Source organism: Emys orbicularis, chromosome 1 (genome assembly GCF_028017835.1).
Source record: "Emys orbicularis isolate rEmyOrb1 chromosome 1, rEmyOrb1.hap1, whole genome shotgun sequence".
NCBI lineage: Eukaryota > Metazoa > Chordata > Testudines > Emydidae > Emys > Emys orbicularis.
In genome coordinates, this window is record NC_088683.1 from 41344312 (window position 1) to 41365868 (window position 21557).

Here is a 21557-nt window from a genome sequence, read left to right on the forward strand (position 1 = left end):
GTTTGGGAAGCTGAGACCTCTTTTTGGCAGTGCCTTGTGACCTCTGCTGAAAGGAGTTTCTATAGTATGGTTGAAACCTAAAATACTTTCTCTGTGTTGTTGAAGTGTATGCTCCCAGAGAATGGAGTATTGCCAAAGAGTCTTTTTAAGTTGTGCATGGCATCAGCTGTTTTCTGAGAAAACCGTTTAGTCCCTTTGAAGGGTAAATCCTCTATTGTGTTTTGTAGCTCCCACGGGGCTAGCCAAGAGGAACATCTCATGGAGATGACAGTAGCTATAGACGGTGAGTCCATGTCAGTGCTGCTTGGAGCGATGTCCGAGCAGTGAGGTGACCTTCAGTAACGATGGCTAAAAACTGCTCGCTGTACTCCTCTGTCAATTTGCCAGCGAATCTGGAAATTGTTGACCAATAAACAAACATTTATTGGATAACAGTGCCTGGAAATTAGACACCATCATCTGAAGGCTAGTAGTGGAGTAAACCTTCCTGCAACACAGATCAAGTTTCTTGCATTCTTTATGCTTGGAGGTAGCCTTAGGTTGTGACTTCCTAGAACATTCACTGGCAGCCATAACCACCAGGTTGGGTAAAGAAATAGTCAAAATCTTCGTGAGGAACCTGGTAGTGTCTATCCACCCACTTTAAATGTTGGGAGGATGGAAGCTGGAATCTGCCAAAGGGTTTTGGCCAGTTCCAGCAAGGCTTCATTAATAGGAAGGACAATTCTTCCTAGGACAGGTGATTGTAATATGTCCAAGAGCTTACAGGGGTTGTCTTGCACAACCTCTGATTACACCCCTAGGGATGTGGCCACCCTCCTTATAAAGTCCTGGAAGACCTTGAAATTCTCCAGAAGAGGGAATGTTGATTCTGGGGTGGCAGTCTCAGCCAGAGAAGAGGATATGTGGGAGTGTGGAACACATCTAGGGGTTCTTCCGTTATCTCTCCTTCCTCCCCAGGCACTAGAGGAGGCTGTGGTATTGTAAAAGGGGCTTCTCTGGAGGACTCCTGTAAAGGAGAAGGGGACCTCCTCCTGGATCACAGCTCCAATGGAGGTCTGGATTCTCTAGAACATCCCAGGACCAGTAAGGTCATGGAGGGTAATACATCATTTGCTAGTCCTAATGTGGGGTCCTAATGTCTCTAAAACAAGGTATATAAGGTGACTGAAACCTCAGTAGGGATACCAGCCTTTCATGGTCCAAATCAGAGGAAGAGATGTAACTCTTCACAGTAAATGGAGGAGCAGTCCCTGTTGGTGTATGCGGGGGTCTAGGTAATGGGCACACCTACTGGTGATCCTACGGCATCAAGGGAGCAAGTGAACGAAGCAGGCTGGAACACTGATGATGGAATCAGAGCTGGAAGTGCCAATGGTATTGGCGGAGCCAGCGATGCCGACATGGAAGGGTGAGAAGACGAAGACATCAATGCTGCAGAGATTATGCCGACAATGCCAATGGCAGTGCTGGGCGTTGCAACAGTGGAATGCACTGTAGGTCCTCTGCCACTAGAAGGGCCTGCAAAGTCAAAGGTAAGTGCTCAGTGACAGTGCCACCAGTGCCCAGTTTGTTGGATGCGGAAAAGACAGATACGATAAAGATGAAGACAACAGTCTTGATGGCCCTGGGGAAGCCAGAGTCAATACTTCTGCATCAAACAGCGCCGGGGAAGGCCTATGCTTGCATTTAAGCTCTGACTCCTCACCAGAGGACTTACTTGAGTACTTCTTGCGAGGCAAGGACTGGGACTTTGACTGTCTATCAGAGTCGGAATGCCTGGAGCACTTCAGTGAGGCTGGCATGGAGAACAAGGAATGGTGTTATCCCTGGATTTATGATTTGGAGCTGGAGGGGCATTCCTAGTCAATGTGGAATCTGATCTCTAGTAGTCAAGGTCTGGTTCTGACACAGGACAGATTGACTCCTTCATCAGATGCACTTTGAGGTGAAAATCTCTCTGTTTTTTTCGTTCTGGTGGGGAACGAGTTACACACAGGGTATTTGTCCCTCAAAGGCACTTCACCAAGGCAGATCAAGCAGCTTTTTGTGTCCATCCTAACAGGGTAATGGCCCTGCACGTGGCACACTGCTTGAAGCCTGGGGATTCCTTCATAATAAATCCACCAGAGCCCCAGTCTATAACTCCACTAACTACACTATAAACTACTAATAAATTAACTGTATACATTATAAAGGAGTAATTTCTCAAAAGCTGACAAACCTAAGCAAAAGCTACAGGGAGTTGCAACTCTTGCCATGCGGGGTGAGAAGGAACTGAGAGGCAGTCTGTGGACATTCCCCTTTTACACCCTAGGCTCAGTGAACAATGGCACATGTACCGCCTTGTGGTACTGCTGTCAACAGTCTCCGACTAGAGTGCTCTGGACGCACATACACCTGCAGTGGAATGTATAGGTACACAACCACTCAAAGGGAACTAGAGCTAATGGTCAAAATTTTCAAACGTAGGTGTCTAAATTTAGGCACATATAAAAAAGTGATCTGATTTTCAAAAGTTCTAAAGTAAATATTCAGAGCTACTGTACTATTAACTTGAAAGCTCTGTACCTCTGAAAATCAGACCAGTTATTTAGGTGCCTCAGTATGGATTTTAGCCACCATCTAATGGTGCAGATGACAGAATAGTTAAAGGTCTGCCAATATTTTTTCTACACTAGTGTTTCTGCTTTTCCTAATCTGATGTAACTGTACTGGGGCTAGCAACAGTCGGAATGTTTTTGGAAAAAGCCTTATATAATACTAATAACAACTAACTTTTATAAAGTGTTCTTTGTGTACAGATCTCAAAGCAACTTACAATACTATGTTAAACACATTCAGAGATACACTCTCTGGGTGCTAACAGGCAAGGACAGAACATTCATTCCAATTTATTTATTTATATATTGATGGCTTTCTGTTATACTTTTGAAATGTCTAGCAGATGGCCACAGAGGTAAGATATAATGGTCACCATTAAAAATAAAGAAATAAAATTTAGCAACGTTACCTCATATTGGTATCTGAGATACCATATGTATTTTCTTTTCTAGGTATAGGGAATATTGTGTGAATTCGATACCACTATATGTTAGCTGTTTTGTATGTTGACTTTTTAATGGTGATTGCTGAATGTAAGAACAATTCTAATGTGGACGAATTCTTCTTTGGTTGACTGTTGTCAACTTAATTGACTGGATGCCAGTTAACCAGTGAAGAACTCCAAAAGAAATGTTAGTCATAAAAGGCTTTTTGTAGGTTTGTTCCTGAGGTCACCTATCAGTCAAAGAAGAAAAAGGAAAAGATCAGACTTAGCCTGAAGATGCAATCCACTAAAATACCAAGGTTTGGGACCTCTCCTCACTTCTTATATTCCAGGATCATTAAAAAAAAATTAAAGCTTGGCTAATCTAAAGATGTCCACCAAGTCAGCTTTTCCTTTCTCTTCTGATCTTACTCTCTCCAATGGCTCTTTCTGAGCATTATTCCAGGCAAGATCTAGAGAAACTTCCATTTAATCAATTTGAATGTGTGAGGGTCTAATTCAAGAATCTGGGTATATGGATTACTATAGGAAGACAACTGGGGAAATGATTTGCATATGTTTTTTTCTTCCAAGTTAGTTGTACAGCTTTCACCCATATAATTTTTATAACCTTCCACAACAAGCCAGCCTTTTCTCTGAATAGGGAAACCTTCTACAGAGACAAAAGCCATGATTCAAAGAGATCCAACACATGGGCGGTGTGTAATGGAGCCTGGGGGAAGCTAAGCCTCCTCAAACCTCACACCACTGGGGGGGAAGTGGCAGATTACCACACGGCCCAGGGAGCCCTGGCCAATTTGAGTCCCCAGAAAAATCTCCCCCCACTACACCCTGGGGATAGAGAAGCTTTTCTGGTCTTGAGGCCTCAGTGGAGGGGGAGGAAAGAAGTGAGCAGGGGGTGGGGCTTCAGGGGAAAGAGACAGAGTGGGGGCAGAACAGGGGTAGGGCTCTGGGCTCAGAGCTCCGGCCAAGGCCAAGAGCTCCGCCACAGGCCTGGCCAGGGCCAAGCTCTCAGCCCCCACCCGTGGCCAGACTGAGCTCTCAGCACCACCCCCCGTCTGGGGCCATGGGGAGGGAGGAGCAGAGCTCTCAGCCCCGCCCCGGGCCATGGGAGGGCTGAGAGCAACAAGAGGGGGTGGGGCCTTGGGCTTCACCCACCGCCCATGATCCTACATCTGGCAGACACTCCCCTCCTCCCATGTAGAAAGATCATTGGGTGGTGCCAAGTCGAAACAGTGACTCCTATACCTTCCATTTATCTCAGCTGTCAGAATAGGGAGTGTGGGTAGGTTCTCCTACCATTCCTGGCTAGCAAATGCTCATTGACCTCAGCTGAGGATCTGGCCCAAGATATATACTCTTTCTGCCTTGTGTGACTCAGAATACTACAGAAAATTTCTGCTGAATAATTCCTTCTGATACATTCCATAATATGTAGATTTATGGAGCCAAATTAATCCCTGTTATAACTGCATTGACTGAAATAAAATTACACTATTGATGAACTTAGTCAGCAATGTGTTATGTAAAGACAGAGGAGAGGTCAGGAAGGAATTTTCCCACAGGTTAGATTGGCAGAGACCCTGGGGTTTTTCACCTGCAGCATGGGACATGAGTCATTTGCAGGTTTAAAGTAGAGTAAATGGTGGATTCTTTGTAACTTGAAGTCTTTAAATCATGATTTAAGGACTTCAGTTACTCAGCCAGAAGTTATGAATCTATTATAGGAGTAGGTGGGCAAGGTTCTGTGACCTGCAATGTGCAGGAGGTCAGACTAGATCAGGGGTTCCCAAACTTGGTTCACGGCTTGTTCGGGGTAAGCCCCTGGTGGGCTGCAAGATGCTTTGTTTACCTGAGCGTCCGCAGGTACGGCCGCTCGCAGCTCCCAGTGGCCACGGTTCACTGTTCCCAGCCAATGGGAGCTGCGGGAAGCGGTGGCCCGGCCCGCGTCACTTCCCGCAGCTCCCATTGGCCGGGAACGGTGAACCACGGCCACTGAGAGCTGAGAGCAGGCATACCTGCGGACGCTCAGGTAAACAAAGCGTCTCGTGGTCTGCCAGGGGCTTACCCTGACCAAGCCGCGATCCAAAGTTTGGGAACCCCTGGAATAGATGATCATAATGGTCCCTTCTGGCTTTAAAGTCTCTAAGTCTATGAGAAAGACAAATACATAGTTGGCTGATAATTTTTTCATAACTCACATTTATTGCCGATGGATTAAGGACAAGTTTGCATCCAAACCAAATTAAACACGTTGTTGTTACAGCAAATGTAGAAACAAATAGAATCTGGAAATTGGGTATCTGTAAAACAATTGCAAAAAGAATTTTTTTCAGCTAACCAAAGAATAAAAGATTAATAATCATTTAACCTCCAAGCACTTACCACATTAACTTTGTTTCTTGCTATAGCAAAACTCACAACTGCTGAAGGAATACACTAGAAAAAATAAATGAAGCAAAAGATTAATAGAATTGCTTACAAAAAAAGCACAAGTTTATGTTAATAAGAATAGTATACATGTTTCTTAGAGGGTCTGGTACATATTGTAATAATTTTCCTTTATCCATTTTGCATTAGAAAGTGAATGAATAATATGAGGGAAAAAGGAGAAATAAATAAAACATAAACATATATTCAAATAATATGAAGGGTCAAACAAGCAAACAAAAGCTTGGAGATTCAGAGAAAGGCTGCCACACTTGTCTCAAATGCAACAAGTATGGGTTGTATTTTAATATTCCAGGGGATTCAGAGCAGTAATGAACTACAGTCTCTCTCACTGTTAAGTGTATGCTGCAATAGCTAGGCTTTCAATGAAAGACCAGCAGTCTTTCTGGAGAAATTTCATGCCTTTGTTAGTTTAAATTAATTCCAGCAAGCCTAAAGTTCTAAAGCAGACAAAAGAAACCCTGGACCCTTAGTGTTATTTTAAAGAGACAAAGCCAAAGTCGTTAGACCTAAAAATTGACCGGCTTTCACGATAGTTCAATTTTGAAGATCCTTGTAAAACTAATTTGTGGGGTTATATTATGTTTTCAGAACTGTACTTGTGACCCCCATGACTTCACTGGAAGCTGTGTATATGTGAGGGCAGAATGTGGCCTATAGCGAGTTGTACTGGGAAAAATAGTCTACATTCCATAAAAGAAAACTTTCCTGAAGGGACCTTATTATCTCACAAGTGTTCACCCTTATGAGGTTTGTATTTCATTGCAGGCTCCATTCCATTCCACACATTTAGGATGTTACTGCAGTGTTAGAAGATATTTATAAGTGAAACAGAAAACTATGAAAATAAAGTTATAGAAAATGGTTTTTAGCCAAAAAAATTAATTCCACATCATCTGTGCTTCCTTCACTAATCATTAGAGCTAGGCAATTTTTTTCAGTAAATAGCAAATTTGCTGAAAAATGCATTGTGGAGGGCACAGACATATTTGTGAATTCAGGTCAAAAATAACCCTGGGAAAAAAATATCTTGGACATGTCAAAATGTTTCATTTCAACATTTGCAAAACAACCCATTTCTACACTATGTTTGGAAAACATCCATTTTAATCAAAATTTCATTTAGAAAATGTCATTTCAAATTAACATTTCATTTCATAATGTCCTTTTGAATCACCATTTGAAACACTGTGGTCAATGTGAATAATATTTTTTTGTTTTTCTTGTTTCAGTGAGAAAAAAAAATTCAATTTGGGTCGAAACTAAACAAATGTTTTTTTCCAGATTTTTTAGCTCAGCCACTGAACCAAAAAACAATTATTTTTTTCAGCTCTATTAATCATCTTCTGTGTTCAAGGGATATTTTGGGTGAAATCCCAGCCCCAATGAAGTCAATGGGAGTTTTACCATTGACTTCACTGGAGCCAGGGTTCACCCTTTGAGTCCCACATTTGTACAGTGTCAATTTGCCAATGAGAACCAGTATAACAGCAGGTTAGCATTTAGCTAACATTCTCGATAGTGTCTCTCCAGCACTTAATTTACAATTTTTAACGTTAGCAAAAAAGGAGGGAACATCTTTAAAGGAAGAAAAATGATTAAATGAGTGAAAACAACAATCCCTTCCCCTCCTCCATGTTAACATTAACACAGGGCCTAATCCTGCTCCCACTGAAGTTAATGGGAATTTTATCATTGATTTCAATGGCAACAGGATCATTCCCAATTTGTAATATGTTGGTAAAGACTTTATACTCTCTTTCTGACCCATGAGTCTGACCAAGTTGCACTTGATGCAAGACACAAAGAGAAGAGGCAAAGTGAACCTTAGAATACTTTTGTTTTTCTCCTGTTGCACTCTCTGAATCACAATCTCTTCCCTGAGCTGCTTCTGTGGTCATACAGCTACACTGCCCTTTACTCAGAATAAAGTATCAGTCTTGCCCTAAATTAGAAACAAGATTGCTACATATATATATATATATATCACCAAAATAACAATGACACACTAGAGTATTTCAGTATACAAAGGAATCTGAGCTAACTTCATCATACCCACGGAGATCTAAAATGGAGATGATAAATGCCAGAGGAAAAATTGACCATGGTTGTGTATAGCTTAACGTGATCTGTTCTGCCAACCTTATTCTTTAACTCTCAAACTGGTGTCTGTTGCAAAATTTTGATAGATGAAAAAAATTACCACAGCAGTGGAACAATATCATAAAATCCTATCTTTGTTGTTCAATGGTTAGAGTGTCAAATTATTACAGATTTTACTAATAAAGTAATAATATTTATAGAACACCTTTCATTCTGTTAACATTTAGATACCTTGGTAACGTGCACCTTATAAAACCCGAGACAGAGAGAGAGAGAGAGAATGAAACCCATCTATCATAATAGCATCTACCCACCAGATACAAATATACGGTGAGGGACCACAAGGGAATCTTAACTGAAATTTCCTCCCTAGAGGTTTCTCTGCAGCAGGAGACAATTTATAATATAAAAAATATACATGGGCATCACTGCAACCCATCCCACATCTCACTTTTGGTGAGAAACCAGGCAGCTGTTTACAAGCACAATATTACTAACAATTCTTTGTGAAAACCCTTTAGCTTTAATGTACAGCGAAAACCTACATAAGGAACATTTATTGTCTGGGTGGGAGAGGAGGTATAATGTTGGATAAAATGATGACATGGGTGGAGAAAGTTTGAGCATGAAGAAGAGAGACAGATTAAAAGGAAATTAAGTTCATAAAATTATTCATTATAGTGTGCATTCTCAGACAGCCACAGCAATTAATTAAGAATGCTTACTGAACCTGCTGCACAACGTAAATAATCCATTTCAGATGGAAAAACATTTCCCAGATAAAGTGAAAATCCAGAAGTAACAAGAAGGCAAGTCTGCAAAGTAACAATATGGTATAAATTAATGTCAAAAATGTATAAAAAGAGCAAATGGACAAATGAAAACCAGTAATCCTTTCAAAATAAAGTACTTTTGAACTTTTAATAACACAGTCTTTGTACAATTGATAATGAAGCAAAACATCAAAAGCTGTACAGGTCAAAAGAACATGCTTTGCTGGCTGTTAAAACAATATTGGATTGTACAAGCACATCTGAGCTAAGTATTGTGTAATGACTTGGCAAATATATAAAGAAATGCTTAGAAGGTAGTCATATCATAATTGAATTTTGAAATAGCTTGATTATAAAAATGAATCTTTTAGGACCAAAATATCAAAGGGCTCTCAACTGAACCTCTAAATTTATGCTCACAAAATTGTACATGAATGCTTTTTGGCATATAGTTTTGAACAATCAGGTTTTTACATTGTTCCAAACCTTGTATATGCAATTCAAGAATTCTGTGTGCTGAGGTTTGGATTATGAAAAAACCTTACCTGTACAAAGCTGACCAATCATAAATGTAGAGTCTGGTTTTCAATTTTGGCTTTTCCTGTTATATTTATACTAAGGCCCTCACAAATACATAATTGATTTAGAAATGTGTGAATTATTATAACCCCTTTTGGAGAATTACAGTCTCACCATTTACTCAATTTTACAGGGCAGAATCCAGAATACTATTTATATGCACACATGCAAGGATTAATTGTTATACCCAATCTGGCCCATGCTCTACATGCAGAATTAAAATCAGTATGAGTTTTTGTATACACTGATGAAAGGACTGGTTTCTTACCTTTCTCCACCATACTGCTGTGCAGGGGCGGCTCCAGGCACCAGCGCACCAAGCGCGTGCTTGGGGCGGCAAGCCGTGGGGGGCGGCCTGCCGGTCGCTGTGGGGGCGGAAGTCAGGGAGCCTTCGGCGGCATGCCTTCAGGAGGTCCGCCGGTCCCGCGGCTTCAGTGGCAATTCGGCGGTGGGTACGCCGAAGCCGCGGGACCCGCGGACCTCCTGTAGGCATGCCGCCAAAAGCCGCCTGACTGCCGTGTTTTTCTTGTTTGCAGTTTGCCCTGTGAATCTCAGTGACCCTCACCTAAATACCCTTTTAAATCATCTGGGGGGGTTTTGTTTTGTTTTTAAGAAATAGATATTTATTTTGAGTATCCTTGTTTGTTTTACTGAATTCACAGATTGTGGATCTAATCCAGGTCCACTTGAAGTCGACAGTAAAATAATCATTTTTATTTAGATGGGAATGAACTCAGACCTTAGAAGATTAATGGGCCTAATAGGTTCAGAACATAGGAAAAACAATACATTCATGTCCCATTATTGCCTTCTTGAGTTATTTCCATGTAGGAGATATGGAGATGCAAATTCTATGGCTTCCACTCCCTAAAACTGCAGATACACCAAGATCCAAGCAAATAATGCAGATATTATCATGCTTCTACTGTTTTAAACCACTATACCACCCAATTATTCTTATATTTTATGTATACTATATCTTGGAGGTGCTTTCAGTGCTGCATTTTATATCTTCCCACTCTGAGCAGAGAGCCAGTTTGTCGGATGGCCAATGAAAGGGAGATAGCAGTGTGGCCTAGGAAGTGAATTGGCCCATCCCATGAAGAACAGGTGAGACTGAGGGTATATCTACACTACCTGCCGAATCGGCAGGCAGCGATCGATCCTGCAGGGGTCGATTTATCACGTCTAGTCTAGACGCGATAAATCGACCCCTGAGCGCTCTCCCGTCAACTCCTGTACTCCACTGCTGCAAGAGGCGCAGGCAGAGTCAACGGGAGAGCGGCAGCAGTCGACTCACCGCAGTGAAGACTGCGGTGAGTAGGTCTAAGTATGTTGACTTCAGCTACGTTATTCACGTAACTGAAGTTGTGTAACTTAGATTGATCCTCCCCGCTAGTGTAGACCAGGCCTAACTGGCCTAAGCAGAGCATCAGACTGAGCCCACATTGAGAGACAAGCATCCGCATCTCATTCCCTTGTTGGCCCACTTTGGGTTTCATCATGGGTATGGTAGTCTGAGCCATTATCTGCTGAAGTACACCCTTAAAAGAAATGGCATAATGGTTGCAGGTAGAAATGATGGTTGATTGAAGATGATGATGGAGGGAAGGCAAGAGGAGGCTGAAGGGAAAAGTCAAGACTTGCCGATGTAAGCTGGACTGGAGAACTGTGGGTGAGGAAAGTGGCCAGTGGAAACATGTGACTATGAGAACCAAGCAGAGGAAAAGACCGGCGAGTGAAGGAGAAATAGAGCTCAAGAACAAATATGCTGAGTTGTAAAATGAAGGAGGGGCACAGAAGGCAGTAACTAACTAGGTGGGAGGGCAAGGAAGAAGAGAAGAGTGGCTACTCCTACAAGAAGAGGGGAAGAGGGGAAGAGTTCAGAGCCACGGAGGACAGAGGATGACTTGCAGAAGATTGCAAGGGAGAACAAAAGACAAGGGGACTTGCAGCAAGAAAGAACAGAAGTCAGGCCAGACAATCACACTAACACCAGGAAGAGGCAGGACTATGTGACTGGTGACTCTCTACTAAGAAGAACTAACAGGCCTGTCACCACAGCTGATCCAGAGAACAGAAGGGTGTGCTCTCTGCGGGAAGCTAAGATACAGGATGTGGACCTGAGGCTGAAGAGTATCCTAGTTGGAGCAGGAAAGAATCCATGATTGTCCTTCATGTGGGAACAAATGATGCTGCTAGATTCTCACTGGAATCTGGTGGAATTGTAGTCATGACTGGAGTACAGGTATTGAAGAGTATGTGCTGTTCGAGAAAGACAGAAATAAAGGAAAGGTGGTGGAGTAGCATTGTATATTAATTTTGAGGTTGACTCTAAAGCAATTAGAAGTGATGGAATGGATAAAAGAGAGTCTGTTTGAGTCAAAATCACTTTCAGAAAGAAAGCTGCCAGAGGGATAGTGCTTGGGGTGTGCTATAGACTCCCAGGATCCAATGTGGATAGAGACCTTTTTAATGATTTAATGAAATAAATACTACTGGGAATTGTGTGATTATGGGAGACTTTAACTTCTCAGCTATAGATTGGAGGACAGGTGCTACTAATAATAGTAAGGTCCAGATTTTCCTGGATGTGATAGCTGACAGATTTCTTCACCAAATAGTCACCAAACCAATAAGAGGTGATGCCATTTTAGATCTAGTATTGATGAATAGTGAGGACCACATAGAAGAACCGGTAGGGGACAGCCTTGGTTTGAGTGATCATGAGCTAATTCAGTTTAAACTAAATGGAAGGATAAACAAAACTAAATCTGTAACTTGGTCCTCGATTTCAAAAGGGCAAACTTTAAAAAAACAAGGGAATTAGTTAGGGAAGTGGACTGAACTGAAGAACTCAAGGATCTGAAGGTGAACGAGGCTTGGAATTACTGTAAGTCAAAGTAATGGCAGGAAACAGAACAATTTCCATTTTAGCAAACACAAGTGAAGGAAGAAAGAGAATGGAGCCTCCTTCACCACCAGACTCCATGTCACCTTCCTCACTGTCTGGATAAACTTTGGTTTGAGGGGTGACCTTCAGAAGAATCCTCTTCAAAGGTTCACTAGACTATGAAAGAAAGGGGCAGAAAACCTTTCCAAGCTGTCCCTTTCACTTAAGAAGACAAAGGCACCAGCACCTTTGGGCCCCTGGGAGAGATCCTGACCAAGGAAAGGATCAGTCACCATCTTGCTGGGAGACTGTGTCCTGATATTTGCCACTAACAGATTTATGTTCTCAGATTGTGATGTTTGGACGCTACCGGTCAAATTCAGCCTTGGTACAAACCCCCTGCCTTGAACAGATTTACAAAAGTGATGTATTTAGCTAGAAAATGTATTTATAGTTGCTAAATATGTTTCTGTTTGAACACAGAATTTTAATATTTATACATTTTCATCTCCTGAACATCATCAGTGAAGAGATTAATTTCATTAACTTTCCCAAAAGGAAAAACTTCACAGTTATCAAGACTTTCCTTGCAGTATGAAATGCAATAGTACGTTTAAAATACTTACCCCCATCAACAAAGAAAAGATCCATGTTCTATAACTAAAACAAGGATGAAACCTCGTTGATATCTGAAGGTCACTAGATTTGATATCTGGTACATAATTTCCATTCTCTTGTTTTCCACGCTCCAAAGTTGGCATCCTGTCATAATTAAATTCTTCTCTGTAACCTTCTTCCCTGGTCATAACACTTTATAGAGGTAAATTTTTTAAAAACCATGAAAATGCAAACTAAAAGCAGATACCAAAAAGTGTGGTCTTGTTTTTGTACATCCTTAGACACATGAGCACTAAAACTGCTCTTCATCCAGTTAGAATTTAATAAATTAAATAATAAACTAATAATAATAATAATAATTAGTGCTTAGCAGTTTACATCTTCAAAGTACTGTATAAACATTAACTAATTAAACTCTATACAAGAAGAGAATTTCCTATATCCATAGTCAACAATACTATACTGTAGTGTAAATAAAAGTGTTTATGTCTAAAACACTTTTTTGTTTACACTGTAGTTAATTTCATAAAATTGGATTTAAGAAAGATGTTTAGAAGAAGATTTAGAGCAAAAGAAAATTAGCATTTAGTGATTTAAGTGTAAACTTTGTAGATATATCTAAAACTAAAGTATTTTTTTCTTTTAAACATTATTAAGAGACTGTGAAGTTTTTCTAAACATGTTTATTTCCTAATTTTCATTTGGCTTTAAGCATCATCCTCAAAGATCTAAAAATTATATTTAGACTTTAAAATGATTCAGATGGACTCATTTATTCAGAATACTTCAGTTATAACGTATTTTATTGCTTTTTTAAAATGGTATCTAGTAACAATCATTAGGTTTGTAAATTTAGCTAATTTTTTTGTTCACTTCTCTCTTTTCCAACCCATTCTGATGCCTTCAATAATAGGCAGATTATTATAATTTATTGTACAGTTTTCAACAGTTAAAAACCTGCATGCTTACCTTAAATTGAAAAGTTAGTTGTCAGTTTAAAATAGTTTTGTGAGTAGAATTGTCTGTACACTTTGTGATATTCTCACTGCTCAGTGATTCATTCTGCCGTTGAAAAGTTTGCTCTTCCACTTTGGCTTTCAACAACATCTATTCATACGGAACAAAAGCACAGCAAAAACTGCAGTTAAGCCAGGGAACAGGGTAATGCCTCCTGAATTTTAATGAAGAGAATACACTGGAAGATGACTGTACTATATTCTCATAAGCCTGATTCCAAATCAAACCCATAGGTACGCAAACATTTAAACTTTATGTTTTTCCAAATGAGTGTGCTACATTATAACAGACATTTAAATGAAATATATATAATAAATTTAACAAAGTTATATATGTTACCATATCCAATAATAATGTTTTACATAGAATTATTTCCAAATAATTTAGTTCTTATTTCACAGGAGAGAGAACACTTGAAAGTATAGTGTTTTCTTAAAAAAAGTTTATAAGAGAAAAAGTTTATGCACTTCAGGGTGTTTAACAAATATATATTATTTCAGAAACTCTGTGTCTACCAAGAAGAATGCTTTGCCTCTTTCCAATGAATTTTTTGTGAATATGTTTTGATGACTAAATCTTGGTTTTCTCAGAATGTTCAGATAAACTTTGCACATTTGACTCATATTGGCACTGAGCCTTACAGAACGTAGTTTTAGTCAAACAATACAATTAAAATTCTAGTAGGCAACAGTAACATGAAATAGTCATGATCCAACTGAATCCCTTCTTTCTGCTTATTAGGAAATGAAAAAATACAGGAATGCATCTACCCTCAAGATATTGGCATCATGACAACTACAGCAATTAGAGGGTCTTTTGTACACACTTAAAACTGCACTGTAACCAATAAACAGTTCAAACTGCAGTATATTGAAAAAACAGCACCTTTCAGAGTATGCTTCAAAAACTTCAGAAAAGCCATCATTTTTCAATATGTACTAATATTAAACATTAAATTCTTCAACAAAAAAGGTGAATATCAGCCACTATTACAAAAAAAAATCAAATAATTAAAATTTGACAATTGTTTTGAACAGACTAAAGACTTAGCAATTCATCATGTATCATAGATGACTGTAGTTTATGTTGAAGATACACTATGTAGCTTAGCACAGATTGGCCCTAAATAATTAATCCTATGTTCCTTTTTGTTCATGGAAAAACACTATGCAAATATTTCTACCATCTGTGTCTTTCTCCAACGATAAAATAGATAATAATTACACAGTGTGATCTTCAATAAAATATTATGGGACTGGCAGGTTGCTTCCGTTAGTAAGAGAAACTGATAATGACATTTTTCAGAGTAGCAGCCGTGTTAGTCTGTATCCGCAAAAAGAACAGGAGTACTTGTGGCACCTTAGAGACTAACAAATTTATTTGAGCATAAGCTTTCGCGGGCTACAGCCCACCTCATCGGATGCATGGAGTGGAAAATACAGTAGGAAGATATATATAGACACAGAGAACATGAAACAATGGGTGTTACCATACACACTATAAGGAGAGTGATCAGTTAAGGTGAACTATTATCAGCAGGAGAGAAAAAGGACTGTTTGTAGTGGTAATGAAAATGGCCCATTTCCAGCAATTGACAAGGAGATGTGAGGAACTGGGGGGGGGGGAGAAGAATAAGCATGGGGAAATAGTTTTCTTAAAAAAGTTTATGCACTTCAGGGTGTTTAACAAATATATATTATTTCAGAAACTCTGTGTCTTTCCCCTCCCCCCTTCTCTGGCTCTCCATGAGGCTGCTTTTCTCTATCTCTATGTCCTTCTGAGTGTTTTTACTTCATCTCTCTCAGACACGGACACGCGCTACTCTTCCAAACCAATGCCCCAGTGTAAGAAATATTTGAAGAACACTACTCAATCTCAGTTAAAAAAGGAAGACTGGGGAAAATGCATAGTCGAAACTCAAGATACTGAACTGAAAGAACTGATAAAAATATGGTAAGCAGATTCACTAAAATTACATTTCCCCTGGAGTCATTGATTGAAAGAAAAATAATGAAGGAAAAATACATATTTTTTCCTCCTAAATCAGATTAAGAATATTTGGTCTAAAATTTAATTATGCCAAGTTTCAAAACAAGCAAAAGCAATAATTCTGATAAAATCCTGTAAAATTTAGATGATGTGAGAATAAATAATCTATATAATAACATGCTACATTTGTATGTCTGACTATCTTCCCTCAAGGTGTTTATGTACCACTTCTAGTGGCTGTAATGACAGACATGCTCAAATGGGCAGATACGTACGTCACCCTTGAAAGCATGAACTGGCAGATAAGGGTGCAAACATCCTAGGCACAGTATAGGGTTGCCAGGCATCCGGTTTTCGACTGGAACACCCTGTCGAAAAGAGACCCGGTTGGCTCCAGTCAGCACCACTGACCAGGCCGCTGAAAGTCCAGTCGTTGGCACAGTGGGGCTAAGGCAGGCTCCCTGCCTGCACTGGTTTTGCGTGGCTCCTGGAAGTGGCTGGCATGTCCAGCTCATCTGGCTCCTAGGCGCAGGGGCGGCCAGGGGGGCTCCGCGCGCTGCCCCTGCCCCAAGCACCAGCTATGCAGCACTCCAAACCCCTCGTCCCCATCCCAGAGACCACAATCCCAGTCGGAGCCCTCACCCCCTCTTACACCCCAATCCCTTGCCCCCAACCTGAGTCTCCTTCTGCACCCAAACTCCCTCCCAGAACCCACATTCCGCATGCCCTCCCGCACCCCAACCCCAGCCCAGAGCCCCCTTCTGCACCCCGAACCCCTCATTTCTGGCCCCACCCCAGAGCCCACACCCTCAGCTGGAGACCCTACCACACGCCAACCCCAACTCCATACCCCAGCCCGGTGAAAGTAAGCGAGAGTGGGGGAGAGCGAACGACAGAGGGAGGGGGAATGGAGTGGGGGGGGGCCTCGGAGAAGGGGCAGGGCTTCAGGGAAGGGGCAGGACAGGGGAGTGGGCAAGGGTGTTCGGTTTTGTGCGATTAGAAAGTTGGCAACCCTAGCACAGTACAAAATTATGGAAAGACAGTTATAGGAGCACACCAATAGGAGGGTACAAGGGTATCTTTGGCTCTGTGGTATCTCCAAAATAAATCCACATCTGTGATGGCAGGAGACAGGGTTTGGGTCCATCTCCAATGACCAAAGCACTGGATTTAGTGCTACTCTGCATCCCACCACAGCATTCCCCTGACAGCTAGCCAGACCAGCACCTTGTAAATTGTGGCCTCCCCTTCCAGGTGCATCATGGGCCCTGCACCAGCCAAGGTTCCTGCGACTAGGGCTTGTTATCATTAGAAACTCAAGTTCCTGGCTCATGCCTGCGAATAGCAACGGTCCTTATGGGTCAAGAGCACAGAGATGCTGCCTGGTAACACCCACAGGTTTCCTGCCCCCGCTGTGCATCACCCCATGGCTTGGCCTCCTGCTGTGGGTACGCCCCCCCAGGCAGGTCGGGCCCCCGTGGCATGTGGAAGTGGGGCACCCCGGGGAAGAGGCCACAATGGCTTGTTCAGAGGTGGTGGGCTCCCCGGGGCATGTGAAGGAGTCTGGCTCCGAGGGGGAAGGATCCATCCCCGACCTTCAGAGCAGGGGGGCGGAGCTTGGATGCCCAACACGGCAGGGAACAAGCCTCCTGCCCAGCGCTCTGTGTGTGAGGGGCGGGGCTGCCCTGCATGTGACCTCGGGACCTGCACCGCTGCCGCTTCTACCAGGGCCTCGGGCTGGTACAGAGAATAGCTGTTAGATCCCCGCGCGTAGAGCCCACTACTGCGCCTGCGCAAGGTTAGGCTCTCAGCCCCCCGCGACGAACCGCCGCCGCGCCCACGTGGGGGGAGGGAGGCGTGCCGTCACGTGACTCCGGGGAGCGGCGACTGAAGCCGGGAGTAGAGCGGGTGTGGGGCGTGAAGCTTCCATCGAAGTTCCCAGGCTCCTGCCTAGCGTCGGGAGGCCGCAGGTGGCGCGGGCGGGCCCCAGCGCTCGCGCCCCAGTCAGGGCTGGGGATGTTCCAGCTGCTGTCCAGAGCCCTGGCCTACTTCTGGAGACTGGCAGAAGGGGAGGGACCCGGAGAGAAGCGGCCGGCGGCCACAGGTATCGCTCCCTGGCTCGCCGCAGCCCGGCGGGCAGCCCTGTAGTCCAGCGGGCCCTAGGGCAGGCCTGTGAGACCAGCTCCTCTCCCCGCGATGCTCCAGGCTGAGCTGCCTGCGTCACTCGCCTCCCTTTGGGAGCAGTAGTCCCTGTGGCTGGTCAGAGCTGAGGGTGGCTCCAGCCTGTGCCATTGATGCCAGCTGTGCCTTGTGCTGCGGGTGCGGGCAGGGAGATCCTGTCCCTAGCTCCGAGCTGGACAGGCCCCCCAGCCTGGAGAGATCTCTGGGGGGCAGAGAGAAGGGGACCTGTTCTTAACCAAATAACTTGTCTGGTTTATTTCAAAATACGGGTCAACAAACATATGGCCTGTCTGCCGGAAATCAGCTCCCTGTGGCAGCAGCACAAAGGCGCCTTCTTTGCTGTGTCACTTGTCTAGTGTTAGGAGGCAGCACCTAATGGTCTGAGCACAGGATAGGGAGTTGAGAAACAAGGATCTTGTTCCAGAGCTCCCGGACTGCCGTTGACTTGTGTGATTATGGGCTCCCACATCTTTTATTGTTGGTGCCTCAGATTCCCCATCTGGAAATTGGGATAAAAATGTGTAGCACCTATGTTACGGGGTATTCTGAAGCTTCCTTTCTGTTTTCAAAGTACTAGATAAAAGGTACCGTTGGAATGTACAAAGTTGGAATGTTGGTTTACCTCTCTTCAGAATAACCCAGTAGTTTATTTCTCCAATTAGAAGTTCATGTGAAGAAATATAATGTATGTGGGTTTTGTCTTGTTCTTTGTATTGCAGGGGCGGGCAAACTTTTTGGCCTGAGGGCTGTATCGGTTTTTGTAAATTGTATGGAGGGCCGGTTAGGAGAGGGGGTCATGGCCCGGCCCCCACCTCCTATCTGCCCTCCCTCCCCTCCCCTCCCCCTGGGACTCCTGCTCCATCCAACCCTCCCTGTTCTCTGACGGCCCCTCTGGGACCCTTGCCCCATCCAACCACCCCTTCTCCCTGTCCCCTGACTGCCATCGGAATCGCTGCCCCTGACAGCCCCCTGCTGCCCCATCCAACACCCCCTCCTTCCTGACTGCCCCCGGGACCCCACCCCCATTCAACCCCCTGTTCCTCCCCCGACTACCCTGACCCCTATCCACCCCCCACCCCCTGCCCACCCCCCCGAACTCCTCTGCCCTCTATCCAACCCCCCCTACCCCCTTACTGCGCTGCCTGGAGCACCGGTGTAGCAAGCACTACAGCCACCGCCGTCACCACGCAGCACAGAGCACCGGGTCAGGCCGAGCTCTGCAGCTGTGCTGCTCCAGGAGCTCACAGCCCCACCGCCCAGAGCATTGCACCGGCGGTGGAGCGAGCGAGCTGAGGCTGCAGGGGAGGGGCCGTGGGCTAATTTCCCAGACCAGGAGCTCAGAGGCCAGGCAGGACGGTCCCGTGGGCTGAATGTGGCCCGTGGGCCGTAGTTTGCCCACCCCTGTTGTATTGGGTTCTAAAGAGACTTTCTAAGAGAACATTTCCTCACAGTTTAGGTTATTTATGCTCCGTTCTGGGTAGAATTCCTGGCTGTTGCATAATTGTGTCGAAGTTTCCAATTCCAACTGTACAATTCACTTCTATCAGAGGACCTTGATGCTTGTCTATTTTCAAATAGTGTGTTCTGTGGTTATTGTTGCATAAGATACCACAGGAATGCTAGTTTACAAGGCATCTTCTCTGTAGATTAGGGGCATCAGAAAATGTATTTGTGTGGGACTATTATTCTTTCTTCAAACAAGAGGGTTTAGATTTAATACCATTGTAAAAAACCCATCCAAACAGCAACACTGATGATTTTTTAAAGGAACACTGTCAGCATAGTTTAAAATTTTTTGTTTTTGAAAGAGAAATTTTAAAAGATAACTTGATTCTATAGAGAGAGTCAGTTTGAGAAATTATGGGTGGCATTCTCCCAGCCATCTCTCCAAGCCCCTCTGTGCTGTTCCATCCCTGTACAGGAGCTATAAACAGCCTGCTAGGTATTGGAGGAGAATTTCTTCAATGGGGCTGCTGGAGGCATCCCTTCACTGGATCCCAACACCATATGCCCTGGCCTGGAATGTACCTGGGTAGGTGGGGTTTGGGGCTATAGCAATTCTGGTGTGCAGAAGCATAGGCAGCCCTGGGGAGCCTGTATTGACTTAGAGCTGCTCCTCAGGCTTCCTAAATAACAATTGGGCCATATGGGTCTCCAGATAAGCACCGAATAGGGTGGGCATGAAGGTGGCTTACTAAAACGTGCAGCACTAAGAAATTTGTTTTCAGTGTCTAAAATTAGTGTAATGCAGAAAGCAAGCAAAAACCATAGATACGTAACTTGGGATTCTTAAAATACTGTAGCTTTAATAATTTAAGGTCTTGTTAGTAACAGGTTATCAAATTTGTTTGAGACATGAATTGAGATTTATTGCTCTTGGCCAGTGAAAATGGCCAAGAGCAATTGACCATCAATTTAACTTTTGTTTCTAGTCAGTTTCACTTTCTAAGGGTATGTCTACACTACGAGAGTAGTTCGATTTTACTTAAAGCGAATTTGTGGGACCGATATTACAAAGTCGAACGTGTGTATCCACACTAAGGACAGTAATTCGACTTTGTGAGTCCACACTAATGGGGCAAGCGTCGACATTGAAAGCGGTGCACTGTGGGCAGCTATCCCACGGTTCCCGCAGTCCCCGCTGCCCAGTGGAATTCTGGGTCGAGCCCCCAATGCCTGCTGGGGCCAAAAATGTGTCAAGGGTGGTTTTGGGTAACTGTCGTCATTCAACTCTCACTCCCGCCCTCCCTCCGTGAAAGCGCCGGCGGGCAATCAGTTCGCACTTTTTTCTGGTGATTGACAGCGCGGACGCCACAGCACTGCGAGCATGGAGCCCGCTGCGATCATCGCTGCAGTTATGGCCTTTGTCAACACCTCGCACCTTATCATCCACCTTTTTCAGAGGCAGATGCTGAGAAATCGGGCGAGGAGGCTACGGCAGCGCGGTGAGGACATTAAGTCTGAGAGGGGCACAGACCTCTCACAAAGCACGGGACCCCGCGCCGTGGACATCATGGTGGCAATGGGTCATGTTGATGCTGTGGAACGGCGATTCTGGGCCCGGGAAACAAGCACGGACTGGTGGGACAGCATAGTGCTGCATGTCTGGGATGAATCACAGTGGCTGCGAAACTTTCGGATGCGGAAGGGAACTTTCCTGGAACTTTGTGAGTTGCTGTCCCCTGCCCTGAAGCGCAAGGACACCCAGATGCGAGCAGCCCTGACTGTCCAGAAGCGAGTGGCCATAGCCCTCTGGAAGCTTGCAACGCCAGACAGCTACCGGTCAGTTGCGAATCACTTTGGAGTGGGCAGATCTACCGTGGGGGTTGCTGTGATGCAAGTAGCCAACGCAATTGTTGAGCTACTGCTCTCAAAGGTAGTGACCCTGGGAAACGCGCAGGTGATCATAGGTGACTTCGCCGCGATGGGATTCCCAAACAGCGGTGGGGCTATAGATGGAACTCACATCCCTATCCTGGGACCGGCCCACCAGGCCAGCCAGTACATTAACCGAAAGGGCTACTTTTCAGTGGTGCTGCAAGCACTGGTGGACCATAGGGGACGTTTTACCAACATCAACGTCGGATGGCCGGGCAAGGTTCATGATGCTCGCGTTTTCAGGAACTCTGGTCTGTTTAGACGACTGCAGGAAGGTATTTACTTCCCGGACCACAAAATAACTGTTGGGGAAGTGGAGATGCCTATAGTCATCCTCGGGGACCCAGCCTACCCGCTAATGCCCTGGCTCATGAAGCCGTATACAGGCGCCCTGGACACTGAAAAAGAACTCTTCAACTACTGGCTGAGCAAGTGCAGAATGGTGGTGGAGTGTGCTTTTGGACGTCTGAAGGGGAGATGGAGAAGCTTACTGACTCGCTCTGATCTCAGTGAAACCAATATCCCT

At 44.0% G+C, this 21557-nt stretch overlaps 1 protein-coding gene across 1 annotated transcript in view; it reads right to left on the reverse strand.

Annotated features, from left to right (window-relative positions):
- Positions 1 to 12654, reverse strand: part of MLC1 (modulator of VRAC current 1) — a 36979-nt gene extending 24325 nt beyond the window's left edge. Inside the window, exons 1-4 of the mRNA XM_065423057.1 lie at positions 12475 to 12654; positions 8329 to 8418; positions 5435 to 5488; positions 5251 to 5352 (exon numbers count right to left, since the gene is read on the reverse strand). Of these exons, the coding sequence (XP_065279129.1) occupies positions 5251 to 5352; positions 5435 to 5488; positions 8329 to 8418; positions 12475 to 12654 (426 nt within the window). The remainder of the gene's footprint in view (positions 1 to 5250; positions 5353 to 5434; positions 5489 to 8328; positions 8419 to 12474) is intronic.
- Positions 12655 to 21557: the final 8903 nt, after the last annotated feature.